Source organism: Aspergillus ibericus (assembly GCF_003184845.1).
Source record: "Aspergillus ibericus CBS 121593 unplaced genomic scaffold BO80scaffold_3, whole genome shotgun sequence".
Classification (NCBI taxonomy): Eukaryota; Fungi; Ascomycota; class Eurotiomycetes; order Eurotiales; family Aspergillaceae; genus Aspergillus; species Aspergillus ibericus.
The window spans coordinates 890,639-904,038 of NW_020292101.1; the positions used below are offsets into that span (position 1 = coordinate 890,639).

Below are 13,400 nucleotides of genomic sequence, written 5' to 3' on the forward strand. Positions count from 1 at the left end.
AGACCTAGAAAAAGTAGTGGAAGGGATGATCCGGTGCGCTGAGGTCGTACACAATGCCTTTATGTATGTGTTGATGGTTGGGTTCAGCAAGTGAAGGGAAATGCACGGTCGAGGACTCAACTATGCTGGATCCAGCAGCCGGTGAGGAATCAGATGATCGCAGTGTCGTGGTAGTCAACCCTGCAGGTGGTCAAAGTCCCATGCTTGTTTAATGGCACAGATGGAAAGCAAGATCGATGGTTCGCCAGTACGCGCATTGCATTAGTGACGTCGGATCTGCTGTCCGTTGTGCTGTTCCCATCTCAGGCGAGGCGATCATTCCGCCTCGGATCAGCTCGACCAAGTCAGAGGAACTGAGGTAGTATCTGACGGTGGTAGATATCATGCACTGCTACTTCAAGGTAGTCTTGCCAGGTGTATTCGTCTGCACGTGCCGGGGCTGATTATGTTGGTAGACGACATGGCGCTCTAGGCTGAAGTTTCCCGCCCAACAATCGATACTCTCCGTGGGGTTGAGGTTTGAGAATGAGGCGTGCTGCAAGCTCACTGCACGGAATGGAAGGGAAAGAAAATAGAAAGGTAACGCGGCCGCAGAGCATTCATGCCGAGATAAGGCTAGATGCGTGCTTTGGTTGTACTTTTGGATCAGCGATCTAGACTGCGGGCTGGTGTAGATCGCCATCCAGCCGTTGTGATTCGAGAGACAGGTATACATTCCAGATGTATGGCAGGTCAGTGCGTAGGTGAGACTTGCGGCGGAGTCGTGCTCAGGCAACGCGATGGTTGGTCTCGAGGTATCAAGCATGATCGCTGTGCCTGGGCCAAGGAAGCGACATACTGCTGGATGGCCTGTACCGAAATAGATTGAGCAGCAGGCATGTAGCACACGTTTCCAACTGGCAAGCTCAGCAATATCGTATCATCACAACGCTGGATGGTCGCCACACCCGCATTGGCACAACCGAGCTGGCAGGTATTCCAAATGCACGCTGCGATGGACCACTCAGAGTCAGAAGGGAGTGATACAGAGACGAGCTGAGGACCCAACCTCATCTCCGGTTCTGTGCTACAGGCTCCCGCCGTAGTCTGTACCACCCCGGGGCCCGAGTCTGTGAGACCCAAGCCGTCTCAGGAGGGATGAACACGAATCCGAAGCTGATGACTTGAGAGGTGAGACCAGATCTACGAAGCCAGTACGACCTACCGGTGATGTCAAGTTCATTTGACGCCCGACACCTTGCCAATGCGTGGTCCAGGACGCTGGACGAATGAAACCACCTGGTTCCCTTATCGCTTGGCGACCACCCGTCTCCCCGACGTGGACAGACATACCAGGCGGGCATCGTGTCTCCAGGGCAGAACGGGCATCCCGGCGAGGAGCGGTGAGCCTCAAAGAGTTATCCGCAGCAGCCAGCAACGGCGCTGAGCTCGCCGTTGAGAGCGTCCGGAAAATCATTCCATGGGAGGGAATGGCGGGCGGAGGCCCCAGAAAGGACCGGCAGGAGAAATACGTACCTCCCGTACCCATCACGGGACCTGGCATGTGGGACTATTGTTCCTAGACCCTTAGGCTCAGGTGGAATCCCGGTTGCTGGAATTCCTGGTGGGGAGCGATACTGGTCGAATCCTTAGTGTCGCAGCCCGGCGGTTGCTTCAGCAAGATCCAGTTTGTCAATCGATAGGCCGTGAGGACTACCGTCAGCCATGATCCATGGATGAGAACCCAGGGACCCAGTGACAAGCGGTAGGAGTACCCGCCAATAGGGACAATGCCACCGCTTGGGAATGCGGGCCTTTCAGTGGGGAAGATCGACGGGCAAAAAAGTGACCGGGCTAATGCATGTACCTACTTTAGTCGCTCCCGGCCGTCCTGACTATGTGCCCGGTACCTACTGGATACATCCACCATCCGAGTCGTCCATTCTCCCAGTCCCAGGGCCAGGGCCCCCAACCCAGTCGTCTCTCCTGACGGGCTCCCTTCCACCCCTCTCTCCCTCCCGCTGTCAGTGCGAGCGACACTAGTGCCACGATCGAGGGACTGAACACGTCCTCTTAACGGATTAGATGAGACGGATCGCTTGTGTGATACGTCCCAGCTCCCGCACGCTGCTGAATCTAAGATGCCACGCTAGCCCTCGTAGTAACCCCCCTCCCCCCCCCCAAATGAACCTGACGCATCAGATACCAGACAAAAATAGGTCGGAGAGAGAGTCCAGGGACCGCTGCGAAACCCCATCGGGCCTGACAGAACACTAGTCAGTGATTGCCTTGTTTCTGCTGCCCGACTTTCCTGTTTTCCAGAATAGTTCAGATATCCAATGGGTTTTCATTACTTAGTAGGTATCTCGTATAGTGTTCAGTAGTCGATGAGACCAATCAGATGAAAAAGAACGCAGTCAGGTCGGTCACTCCGATCGTGTACAAAGCCATGCCTTCCATGCCATTTTAGCCTTTTTCCATCTCAATGCAGTATTATCCAAATATAGGAAAGAGCCGCGCCAAAGCACAGAAGGAAATTTTCGGTCCAGGAAGGAAAACAGGTAAAGGAAACAACAAAGGAAATGGTATGCGACATTCAATTCAACAAAGGAAATCGTCCGGTGTATATAGCCAGGAAATGTTTTACAAAGAACGCCGTGAAGCGCCGACCGGGGTCTGTTTGGCCCTGTGTGTCTGTGCCCATCTAATGACCAAAAAGAGAATGGGGCAACTCTTTGCCCAAGGGTATCATGCTCGGTCCTCCCATATTAAACTCTATCCCCCCTCACTCTAGCCACGCCTCCTCGCTCGTTTCACGAGTGTCCGGCATGATGTCTTGGGGCTTGGAGTTGTAGAGCGGTCGCCCGTCAGCTGTCAGTTGACCCCGGTACTCCGGGTTGTAGTCCGGGCTGTTCTCATCCAGGGTCGCAACATAGCGGTTTCGTCCACCGCGCTTACTGTGGGTCTTGGTGTAATGCGCGTTCAGGTTGTCGCTGCGTGAGAAAGCCCGCTCACACCCAGGGACCCAGCACACATGCGGCTTCTCCTTGGAGTGGCTCTTCATGTGTCGCTTCAGGTGCTCTTGTCTCTTGAAGCGACCCTTGCATCCTGGCTCCTTGCACTTGAACTGCACCTGCTTGATGATGGACGGCAAGTTTTCCAGGCTCAGACTCTGCTTGGAGGACTGCTTCCTGGCAGTCTTCCTCGAGGGTTGACGCTGGACCCGGGCAAGGCCATCACGGTAAACTGGGGACTGGTTGAAATCGTCCAGGTAGTCCATACCACCGGAGAGACGGCTCATGGGAGTATCGGTTCCAGAAGTAGTACCCAAGGATGAACAGCGCGCCGGGGTTGTGGGGGTGTGCGTCTTGAAAGCGTTGATGGAGCCCGAGAATTCGGAGTATGACGGCGGGGGTGTGACGGGGGCAACCTGCGACGGGGCAATTGTTTGCGGGGCAATCGAGTCTGTTGGCGGGGCCATCCAAGAGATCATGTTGCTCATGGACATGGAACTAGGGACTCTTTCAGGGTGGTGGAAAATGGAGCGCGACAAGCAAGGGTTGGTCGCGGATTCGGGCAGGTAGGGGGCAGGGTGTTGACGATAGTGGTTGCGGCCCATGGTCGCATATTGAGGCAATGCCTGGGGGTATGGGAGTCCATGAACACCATGCTCATAGGCCTTCTGAGCCTCCGGGGGAATCCAGAAATGCTCAACGTTCTCATCGTATCCGGTGAGGAAGTCGGTCATTGGCATCCGCTCCTGTGCTTCCATATGTCCATAAGACATGCCCATACTATCGTTCGATGTCATGCTGGCCAAGCGGAAGGCGCTGCGCATCGGCGTCGCCCCGGGGTGCCGTTCGTAGGCTTGTGCGGGGAACGACCCCCCTTCGTGCCAGGCCGGGGAGGCCAGAGAGCCTTGGCTGTATACACTTGTCGGCGTAGGGGTGGGCGACTCCATAGGGGAAAAGCTAGAAGCCATGGAGGGGCATTCGTTGGAGCCCAGGGACGTGCAGTCAACTTCGATAGTGAGGCGATCGGACATGTTACCCTGGGATCGCATATCGTCGGTGTCTTCAATCAGACGGTCCTTTCGAGGCGGGGCGGGAGGGGCTTCGACTCTTCCACCTGTGCAAGGTATCGTTTAGTGTTTGTGGTCAAGGACAGCAGGAGAGATTTCCTGCTAAGTGGGATGATATAAAGAGAGTTTGCAAGGTGTGGTATGTGGGAGCACAAGGTGATGTATGACACAAGGAGGGTGTAGTATTATTAGTATATCAGGGAATGTGGCGAGGCCAGCGGAGGCGTTATACAAGTGAGAGACTGAAGACAGATGACAAGCAAGAGAGTGGGCAGTGATGGTAAGAATGCGGAACGACAGACGATGCTGCAGGAGACAACCAGCAGAAAGAATGTAGGATGGTTGCCTCTGGGGAAAGAGTGGAAGGGAAGGATGTATGTGAGGTTGAGGTTGGGGAATGGAGGAGGATGGACGAGGTGAAATAAACAAATGGCCAGCCCATATATCTGGAAAGGCAGGACAGGGTCGATCGCACTTACAACCAGAAGCCATTGCCCAGCTATTCCAAAAAACCCAAAAAAGCGAGAGGCGCGTCGCGTTCCTTTGGAGGTCTACGCAAGGCCAGGAATGTAGACTATAGAGTTCCTAGAGTAACGCCCGCGAATCCCCGTTGGACGAGGGTTCCTGGATGGGGAGGTCGGGTGTCCCAGGAGGCGCGACTGTCTCGCGATTAAAAGACACCGGCCGAGAGGGGGGGCTTGAGATCAAGGATGGAGATAAAGAGATGGCAGAGAGGGGAAATCGATAAGCCGCCCTTGAACGCGGTCCGGTCGGTCCTGTGTTCCAAAAACGAGCTGTGGGTGGAGTGGCGGAGGGTCAATGATGAATGAAGAGCCAGGATGAGTGTCTCAGTCGCAGCGGAGGGATGTAGTTATAGGAAAGGTCGGCTGGGCCAGCAAGGGGATCTGGATACAATTGACTGGACGACGCAGGTAGGAAGGAAGGATGTCTTAGGATTATTAGATGGAAAGCGTAAATTTGTCTAATATTGCACTGGCTTCCAAGGCTGAGGGTTCCTGGCGGGGTGTTGCAGGATTCTGGGGAGTCCGTGGGAGGTTAAATGTTAAATCCCATTTCAGGCGACTCTATCGTCGATTTGCTGTTTCGGGCGAAGCAGCAGGCCGGAAGGTGTGAAAGTCCATCCCTCACTGACTGGCCTGTTTGGTTTGATTATTCGGATTTATTTATTTCTTCTCGGGTTTCCTTTTCCATTTTCCATTTCTATTTCCTTTTCTTTCTTTCTTTTTTTTTTTTTGCCTTTTAATTTTAATTTGATTCCTCCAACAACTGGATCTGCCTCCACTTACTCACTTCCCCCCCCCACCTTCTGGATCGACTCGGATTTTTTCATCTCTGATTTTATTTTTATTTTGATGAGTATTTTCTTTATCATTCCTGCACTGACGTTAATTATTGTTGGGAGGGAGTTTGACGACCTGGTCAGCAGTATCAGCAGTATCAGCAGTACCAAGCTTGTAGTTGATACTACCACTGCACTAGTTGTCGTACATCCTTAGCCCCCGGAATTGATAGGGTAGAATCGATTGGTCCTGTCCGTCGGTTAGTACTAGTAGTAGTTCTGATCAAGTGGATCGTCATCATCGTTACGAGATCCCTTCCAACCATCACTGGGAAATTAATCGTCATCATACTATTGCTACGATACTCTGTGGAAAGAAAATATTGAAAACTAAGATAAGGTAAAAACAACAACCATCGCCACCGCTCAGGTGAGAATACCAGACACAACCCGCCAAATCATCTCTCTCGGCACCGTGCCTGGGAAATAGTAGGACATCCACAGCGTCACTCGCTTTCCTCTCCATGACCCGAAAAAAGAAAAAGGAATGAATGCATGAGACGCAGATGGGGGAGAACCGCCGATGGAATGTTCCAATGTCAGAGCAGGCAGGCGATGGAGACCGACTAAACTTTAACGCGGATCATAGAATTGGATCATCATCAGCGCGTCCGAATCCTCGGGATCTTCCCCGGGCAGAAGAACCCACTTCGAAACCTACTTGCCAGCTGCTGGCTCGGGACACCTGCAAGTAGGCTATCGAAAGTAAAACACCGGCAGATACCAGGTCATTTCATCTTCCCCATTCCTTCTCCAGCATCGTCGTACGACCGACTCTTCTAGGGTGGTCTGTCCCACGCTCACTGAACCGCAAAGACCCTGAATGATCGGCGGCATTGAACCTCTCCATGTGGAGCTCTTGGAGGTTTCGCTTCCGCAATGAAACATGTACGCATACTAATTTCCATACACAACCATGCGACCAAAGAAATGAAGCGGCAACGCAACAAACGCAACGCTGTGGTAGGCTGGAGGAAGGTAAAACAAGCCCACCACCACCATCGTCATCAGCATCATTATCACCACTACCCCATCGACATCAACGCCTTGCCCCCCTCATTCTTGACTTTCTTCCCGGATCTACATCCTACCAGCCCTAATAGTACCGAAGGCATGTTTGGAACACGGTTCAGGTCTCCATTACACTTCTGACGCCACAGGTTCCATAACCATCAACGATCGCCTCCTGGTCCCAACGCCACCGTCTAGACCACCGTCAAACCCCCAGTGCATTGTTGGAACCGGCAGCAGATAATCGCACATCTACACCAACTCAAAACCCCTCAACGTTCAGTCCGTCGAGATTAATGGCTCCACTCCAGCCGAGATCTGGTGAACTTTGCCCGAAGAGGGCAACACGCATGACAATAAGTCCACATCCACATCGATTGACTTGCGTTCAAGGGCAGCGGAGGGAAAGGTAAAATGCAAAAATGCAGGAATGGCGAAAAGGAAATAGCATAGGACCAGCCACAGCACAGAGCAAGTCTAACACCGCTTCGACTCTGATGATGGTCGCCTGCGAGCATCTACCTATCTACCTAGAAGCAGCGTAGTATTCGGGATGGGTCCTATCTATTCAGTATCCATCTAGATAGTTCTGTTGGGTCAGGTACTGCCCGCGCCGCTCGGGAGTTCCCACCGTGGGGATTTCGATGGTTCCGTGGGCCGATCCAATCCAACACCCACAGTTTCAAAGGAGTGTATTTATTTGCACCGCTGAGAAAAATTATGCCCAGATCCCACCTGACTTCCACCCAACGTTTGCTTGACTCTTTGGTCTGTGCAAACCCGGACGGGATTGCAGAAGAGCCCTGATCTCTTACGATTGTCGACTGCAGGCAGGCAGCATCCCGATTCCAATCCCGGCCAAACTCGAACGCTCCCGGCCAAACGACGATTGACCAGTTGTTCCTTCCCTGGGGGGGGATTCTAATAGTCACAAAACAGAGGGAGTGAATAAAACCCAATCTCCATACGGAATACTCCGTACTTGGGACCAAAATGGTAGCAAATAATCCAAACAAAAAAGATGGGCGAGGGGGGAAAGTTACTGGCCCCCGAACCACCACCTGAAAACCTGGTGGTTGATTCCGTTCTTGCGTCTAGCCGAGTCCCGTAACCACCGAAGGGTTTCGTACGACCTAACCCGGGCTACCTACGTACGACTACTACGGGGGGTCGAGAAGCTTCCTCAACTATTCACCACGGAAGTGGGCTTTAATCGAATGGGTTATTGTGCGAAACGATTGCCGGGATGGTGCAGCAACAAGGCCGAGTCCAGTCTATCCATGTAGGCCATAGGCAGGTATTGTTGGGGCCTGGGACCTGGGGTTGAATCTAAGAATAATGACGCAGGCGACAACTGGACCACTGTATCTGTATACTCCATACGGTACCCCGTCTGGACCTTCACCCTTCACCCCCCCCATTCTGGGATCGACTGGAATAGGCATGAAGAGCAGCAGCCGAAAGGCGCTTTGGCCGACGATCACTGATCGTACGCACATCATCCACCTGGACGAGACTGGCTGGATCCTGCAGGTTTGAAATCCGGCCTCCAGCCCCGGTGGGCCAGCCGCACCTATCAGAAACCCGCCAGCCTTGCCAGATGCCAACAGCCACTCGGGCCCTTCGCCCAGGAACGCTCCGGCCGGCCGCTGGCCTATGGTGTTCCGCCGCGGTACCGATGTATGTACGTCGTACTATGTACCAGTCACTCAAGAATGGAGGGGTTGGAGCCTACCCACCCAACGTACCTAGTACCTACTCGAAGGAAGTACTGAAGGTAGCCAGGATGTACTGGCATCGTACGTGACCTACTATTACTCCTCGAGTATGGTAGCAAGTAGCAAGCAATGCCACTCCAGGTCTTCCTCTCAGCGTCACCTCTTTCCCCCCGAGTCATACCCGATCGTCCCTTATCGTCACCACCGCCTCAATCCCGAGCATGACTGGCGGTTGGATTCTCCTGGGGTGCCACGTCCTGAAGGTACGTACAGCTCCGTGTACATACCTACTGCCTACTTACTACCTACTCTGTATTCACTCACTCTTCGCCTCCCCACCAGATGCTTGTCACTCGCCCCATGACTGGCCTGATGCTTGCTTCCCACCATCCCTTCTGCCCACCCCCCATTCTCAACGGTCGCTGGCTGACTCGAGAGCAACCCCGGATAGGCAGATACTCTACGTTTTGGCCACCATTTAGTGCGGACCAAAGTTATTCTGCCCCCATTGAATCTTCCTTTTGGCGACCTTCCCCACCGGTGAGACGGCGCACTTTCTGACTCGTCACGCGTCAGCCGATGCTTCGATTCTGGGCATGAACCCCATTGCTCCATGCGAAGCCACCAGCTCAACAAGTCAATTGGTCGGACACGTTGCTTCCGCCCTCCTGAGTCTTGTGGACTGCTATGATATCGTGCTGGGGCCATTGAGCCTGGATACTCGGCACCGCTGCTGGTTCTAGCGGCGACGGGCTCCGGTGCCTGTGTCTTCCGAGCATAATGGGCATTCCAGGAAGAACGCAATCAGCAGATATGCCCCTCAACCGATCTCCTGTAGCTTTACATTGGCTTGCGTTTCAACGCTCTTCTCCAACTATGCGACCACTAAGAATAACCTGCTCGTACACCGAGCTCACTCCCACGGAATGTATGGTAGTGTCATCAATCTCAAAGTGCGGTCGGAGGTCAGCGACAATGTGTTTCCATGGCCCGATCATCGCCGCAGTGCCACGTTCTGACTCAAGGCAGACTATCCAACCGCCATGTCTAAGTCTTTGTCATGTGTTGCAACCTGAAACCTAGCCTTGTCTATCTTGGACCTACCTGCCAACATCATCTTTGATTACGCGAACTGGGTCCTAGCGCTAGTACCAAAAGCATATCACTGAATGTGAGATAGACATACGAGGAGGGGTAATGTTGTCCTGCCTTGGTGGCGCGCACAGTCGAAACCCATTGACCCTCTCATTGTCGGCTTTCTGCCAGAGCCCCTCGCTAAGACCGGATAGGTAGTGTACATCACAAAGGGGATAGGCCATCATCAACGCTACTAAAGAAAGAAAGTTTGCATCCGGTGCGACGCTAATGGATGGCACCTGTGGGTGGCTTTGACAGCTCCCCCTGCTTGGCTGTTCAGCGATCTCTTGGACCATCCAGGCTCGGCTACACCCAGAGCTAGTATGGGCTCACAGGTCAATTGACCTACCATACTCATCACAGGACGCGGGGCCATCCTAGACCAGTCGATGGGGCTCTCGGCCTGGAAGCGACGGGAACCCTTGAGATGATAGACTCGAACCGTGCAGTATCGCGGACCCGAGGGCCGAGTGTACTCCGCGAACACCCACCCAAAGGCCCCCCCATACTATCGTTCTTCCTCCTCTTCTGTGCTCCATAACTAGTCCGACTATTGGGGTCATGAGCCGATACTTAGCCACACCATTCAGACACTGCTGAGCCACAATTGCGATGGCTCAGCCACTTGTGACTGGTCATCTCCGCGATCGTTCCAGACGCGATCGATTTCCTGCGGGAGGAAGCAACCGCTGGTCGGGGGCCTCCACTTTTCCCAATTTTTCGCGGCCATCACATCGGCAATGCCTCACCAAACGCCCGATGTTCTCGAAGGCTTCACTCACCGATCCGAGAACTGTGCGTCGCTGATCATGACCGACGTGACGACTATTGGTACCATCGATGAACGACCGTGCCTCACAGCCAGTGGCTAGCCGCATTGAGGCAATCTCGCAGGCTTGCCGGTTTTGGGCGTGTAGCAGGCTAGCAAGCATCGACCCGAGTCGGGGGTGACGATTCTAAATGTGGAGAGGGCCGGTCGGATCATCCCACGACTATTTCTCGGGAATAATGGCCTCACTGGCCGTTTCCCTTCTGAATCACTCCACCTCGCCCGGCGACTTACTGTTTTTATCCCCAAGGGATGCTGACGTCAAGCATCCCTTTGTGGCTGTCTTATCGCCTAGATTATGTAGCTATGACCACCCGCTTTGATCAAACCCCGGATTTTCCATTGAACTTTGATCTTGGGCTCCCCTGTTTCCCCATGGAAAAGGTTTCCCAATCCGACGGTTGACCAATAAGTGAAGCAGCGCTAAGACCACCAGTCGGGCTCTGAGCGGGTATCAAGGGAGGTAGGTGCCTCTTGTTGTCATCATGCAGCCGAGGATAGGCACACTGACCGCCTGAGATAGCTAGTGACCATGGATCTATTTGAGATGCGATCTGGCTCGGGTTCACTGGCCAAAGCACACAATCCCTGGCGAGGATATGGCTATCGAACAGCCTTGGGTGATGATTGTCCAGGCACCCCTGTGCTATTTCGGTGTTCCTCGCCTCGTATGCCACCAAATTCAGGCTCTGGCTGTCGAAAGGGCGGACGAACCCCTGCAGCACGGGCCTGTATGTCGCAAGGAGTCGACCGGACAATTCAAGGGCGTCGAGATCTTCGAATGGGTTCCTGCGGTGAGATTCGACTCCACTGCACTGGCGATGCTGCCAAGACCACGATTAACCGGGTTCCTGGATGTTCCCTCCCTTTATGATCCTTCTACCCACCGACCAATATATTGAACCCAGATCCGGTCTGCCGCCACTCGGTCTTCCGATCACCAGTCGGAGAAAATGTCCTAATGCAGCTTCCTAGCAGGCCAACACCAAAGAAGATTCCATGGGCACGCCACTGCTGGGAAACGCTTGTTCGGATCTACGTCGATTTTTCTAGATCTTGGGTCGTAAACGTGGGAAGAAGCAATTCCAGTCACCGAAAAGAGCCCGCGGGCTAGAATCCAGGTCGATCTCGAAGCCCCTCTGCCTCCCTGTGGTCCTTGATTTCTTGATATAGATTGACCATGCTTGGGGAGTATATTCGATATTATCCGAACCCAAGCAGGGTACAACTCCATGGCCCGGCCCTTATTGATCGGCTATTGAGGACGAAGAATGGGAGACGACGAAGAGGCGAAAGTCTGCCACCCGACAGCAATAGCGAAAAGGCAAGGATTGGCGATGACTAACGACTGCGACTCTTTCGGCCTACAACAGGGCGAAGCCTCTCAATCATTCGCACAGCCACAGGTAGGATCCTCCGTGGCTGGACTCGCTCCCTCGGGCTAAAATCGTCATTTCGGGAGAGAGCCGTCTACGCTTAGCAGTCTGTACGCCTGCGATTTACCCGATCGGTCATCGTGGATTTTCATTGCAGCATTCTGTATACGGAGTACTCGTTAACGTTCACAACGGTGCTATGCTCCCAGTCCAGCCTAGAGGTCTCATTGCTATCTTCAATCCGGCGGTGTTGCTTCACGCCCTCGCAAGCCACCTTAGCGTCATTTAGCCTTCCGGCATCACAACAAGGCCAGTGTGCACAGCTCTAGGATAAGTAGGTGAAGACGATCATCTCGTACGAAATGGACACGATTGGCGTAGGCGGTCATCGAAATATGTCCAGCAGGCACTCTTAGGGGGTCAGGAGGACAGTTGTCAGCCTGCTGCAGGAACACTCTCCAGGTGCACCGTTTCCTAGTAACCATTCGTGACGGTGCTTCTTGGTCCCTCTTCTTCCCCCGGGCCTGCCCTGGGGGAAGCCACTCGAATAATTGGCTGGTTCCTGGGGGACGATCAGGAAAAGTCCACGGAGCATTAAGAAGCAGGATCAACACTCGAGGGTTGCACAACAAGGCCCATTCATGTCTCAGCTGCGGCGCCGCCCTCCCGTGCTTCGTTCTATTCCTGTTTCATCACCATCCATGCAAGACACGACCTAGAGTTATCGCTGCAGTTCCCGTTCTCGAGGGCGAGTGGAGAGAGCCCTGTAGGGGGCGGATCCCAATCGGGCGCTCCAACCTCTGCTGCATCGTCCCCCTTGCGTCCAGGCCTTTTTTTTTTTCCTTTCCTCTGCCAAACCCCCCAATAAATGAACGGGCGCCGGCCTCGCCATTGGCTGGGAGCCGCCATCTCATCAATCAGCCCACCAATATCGCCATTTTGAGTTGCATTGCATTGCATTGGCGTTGAGGGCCCATTCTTGGCCATGGCCTATGGAGTCTTGCAGTCTGCAGAACCCGGCTCATCTGGGCAATCGATTCCCACCAGCAGCGCATCCCCACACACTCGTGCGCAACACCGCCATCTTGCCGTTCTTGTCCAACGGCGGTGGCTGTCTGGGGAGCATGGCAGGAGGAAGGTGTGCGAGACGGTCCTCGCGCAACTGCTTATCAAGTGGGCCATTCCACTACGTCATATTATTGAATTTCCCTCGGGCGCTGTACCACCCGCCGACTATTGGCTGGAAATCCGGCTCTTCAGGGCTCCCTTAATTATTAGCTAATATATTGTTCCAGTGCCAGGGGGTCTCGTTGTCGACACATGACTGACGGCTTCGCTCAACCTACGAGAGATGCACCAAACCCTAAAATCCGTTCGGGATTCAGACAGGGCGGGTGTCCTGAGCCACCGCCGCGAGTCACGCCCAAGCTTCAGCATCCCCAACCCAACGCGGTTAGTCCCTGGGTATTGTGATGTCCCTGTCTGACTGGAATGTGCAGGCGACTAAAACCTAGCCATCCACAACCCATTGTCCCGAGCGTACGGGGCCCATCCCTCGCCCTGCTGAGGGCACTATCGGGCCAGGCGCACACACCCTCTCTCCTGCGTCCTAGCCATTTCCACCCTAAGGTGCATCGTCCATGCAACTGTGACACAGGCTCGAAACTCAAAATCAGCCTTGGAACCGCGGAGAGTGGTTCTTGGGCCTTCCGACTTGGGCATTTCGACACATACCTGGTCCGTGGGTGGCTCGGCCATGGCGCACGTACTGTATATCTGCAGTGGAGATCCTTGTAGATCCGTAGATCATTCTAGTGCACTGGCTGGAGGTCGTTCCCCGGTTGCTCCCGCTGATAGTCGTATGGTAATGGTAGTCTGCGATCCGTGGGTTGTGACTCGACCTCGACTT

The 13,400-nt window shown here is 53.9% G+C and overlaps 3 protein-coding genes across 3 annotated transcripts; all 3 read right to left on the reverse strand.

The window, feature by feature from the left end:
• Positions 1 to 951: 951 nt before the first annotated feature.
• On the reverse strand, positions 952 to 1,577 carry BO80DRAFT_137564 (uncharacterized protein). The gene has a single exon (XM_025713653.1). It carries the CDS (start codon positions 1,541 to 1,543, stop codon positions 1,067 to 1,069), a length of 477 nt encoding a protein of 158 aa, XP_025579810.1. The 5' UTR covers positions 1,544 to 1,577; the 3' UTR covers positions 952 to 1,066.
• A 933-nt stretch (positions 1,578 to 2,510) lies between these two features.
• brlA (C2H2 type transcription factor BrlA) lies at positions 2,511 to 4,145 on the reverse strand. Its single transcript, XM_025713654.1, has one exon. It carries the CDS (start codon positions 4,040 to 4,042, stop codon positions 2,765 to 2,767), a length of 1,278 nt encoding a protein of 425 aa, XP_025579811.1. The 5' UTR covers positions 4,043 to 4,145; the 3' UTR covers positions 2,511 to 2,764.
• A 7,536-nt stretch (positions 4,146 to 11,681) lies between these two features.
• BO80DRAFT_421516 (uncharacterized protein) lies at positions 11,682 to 12,601 on the reverse strand. The gene has a single exon (XM_025718622.1). It carries the CDS (start codon positions 12,476 to 12,478, stop codon positions 12,170 to 12,172), a length of 309 nt encoding a protein of 102 aa, XP_025579812.1. The 5' UTR covers positions 12,479 to 12,601; the 3' UTR covers positions 11,682 to 12,169.
• Between the last annotated feature and the right edge of the window lie 799 nt (positions 12,602 to 13,400).

Coding starts and splice junctions, on each gene's coding strand:
- BO80DRAFT_421516 (XM_025718622.1), bottom strand. CDS start 12,478: ATGGCCAAGAATGGGCCCTCAACGCCAATGCAATGCAATGCAACTCAA.
- BO80DRAFT_137564 (XM_025713653.1), bottom strand. CDS start 1,543: ATGCCAGGTCCCGTGATGGGTACGGGAGGTACGTATTTCTCCTGCCGG.
- brlA (XM_025713654.1), bottom strand. CDS start 4,042: ATGCGATCCCAGGGTAACATGTCCGATCGCCTCACTATCGAAGTTGAC.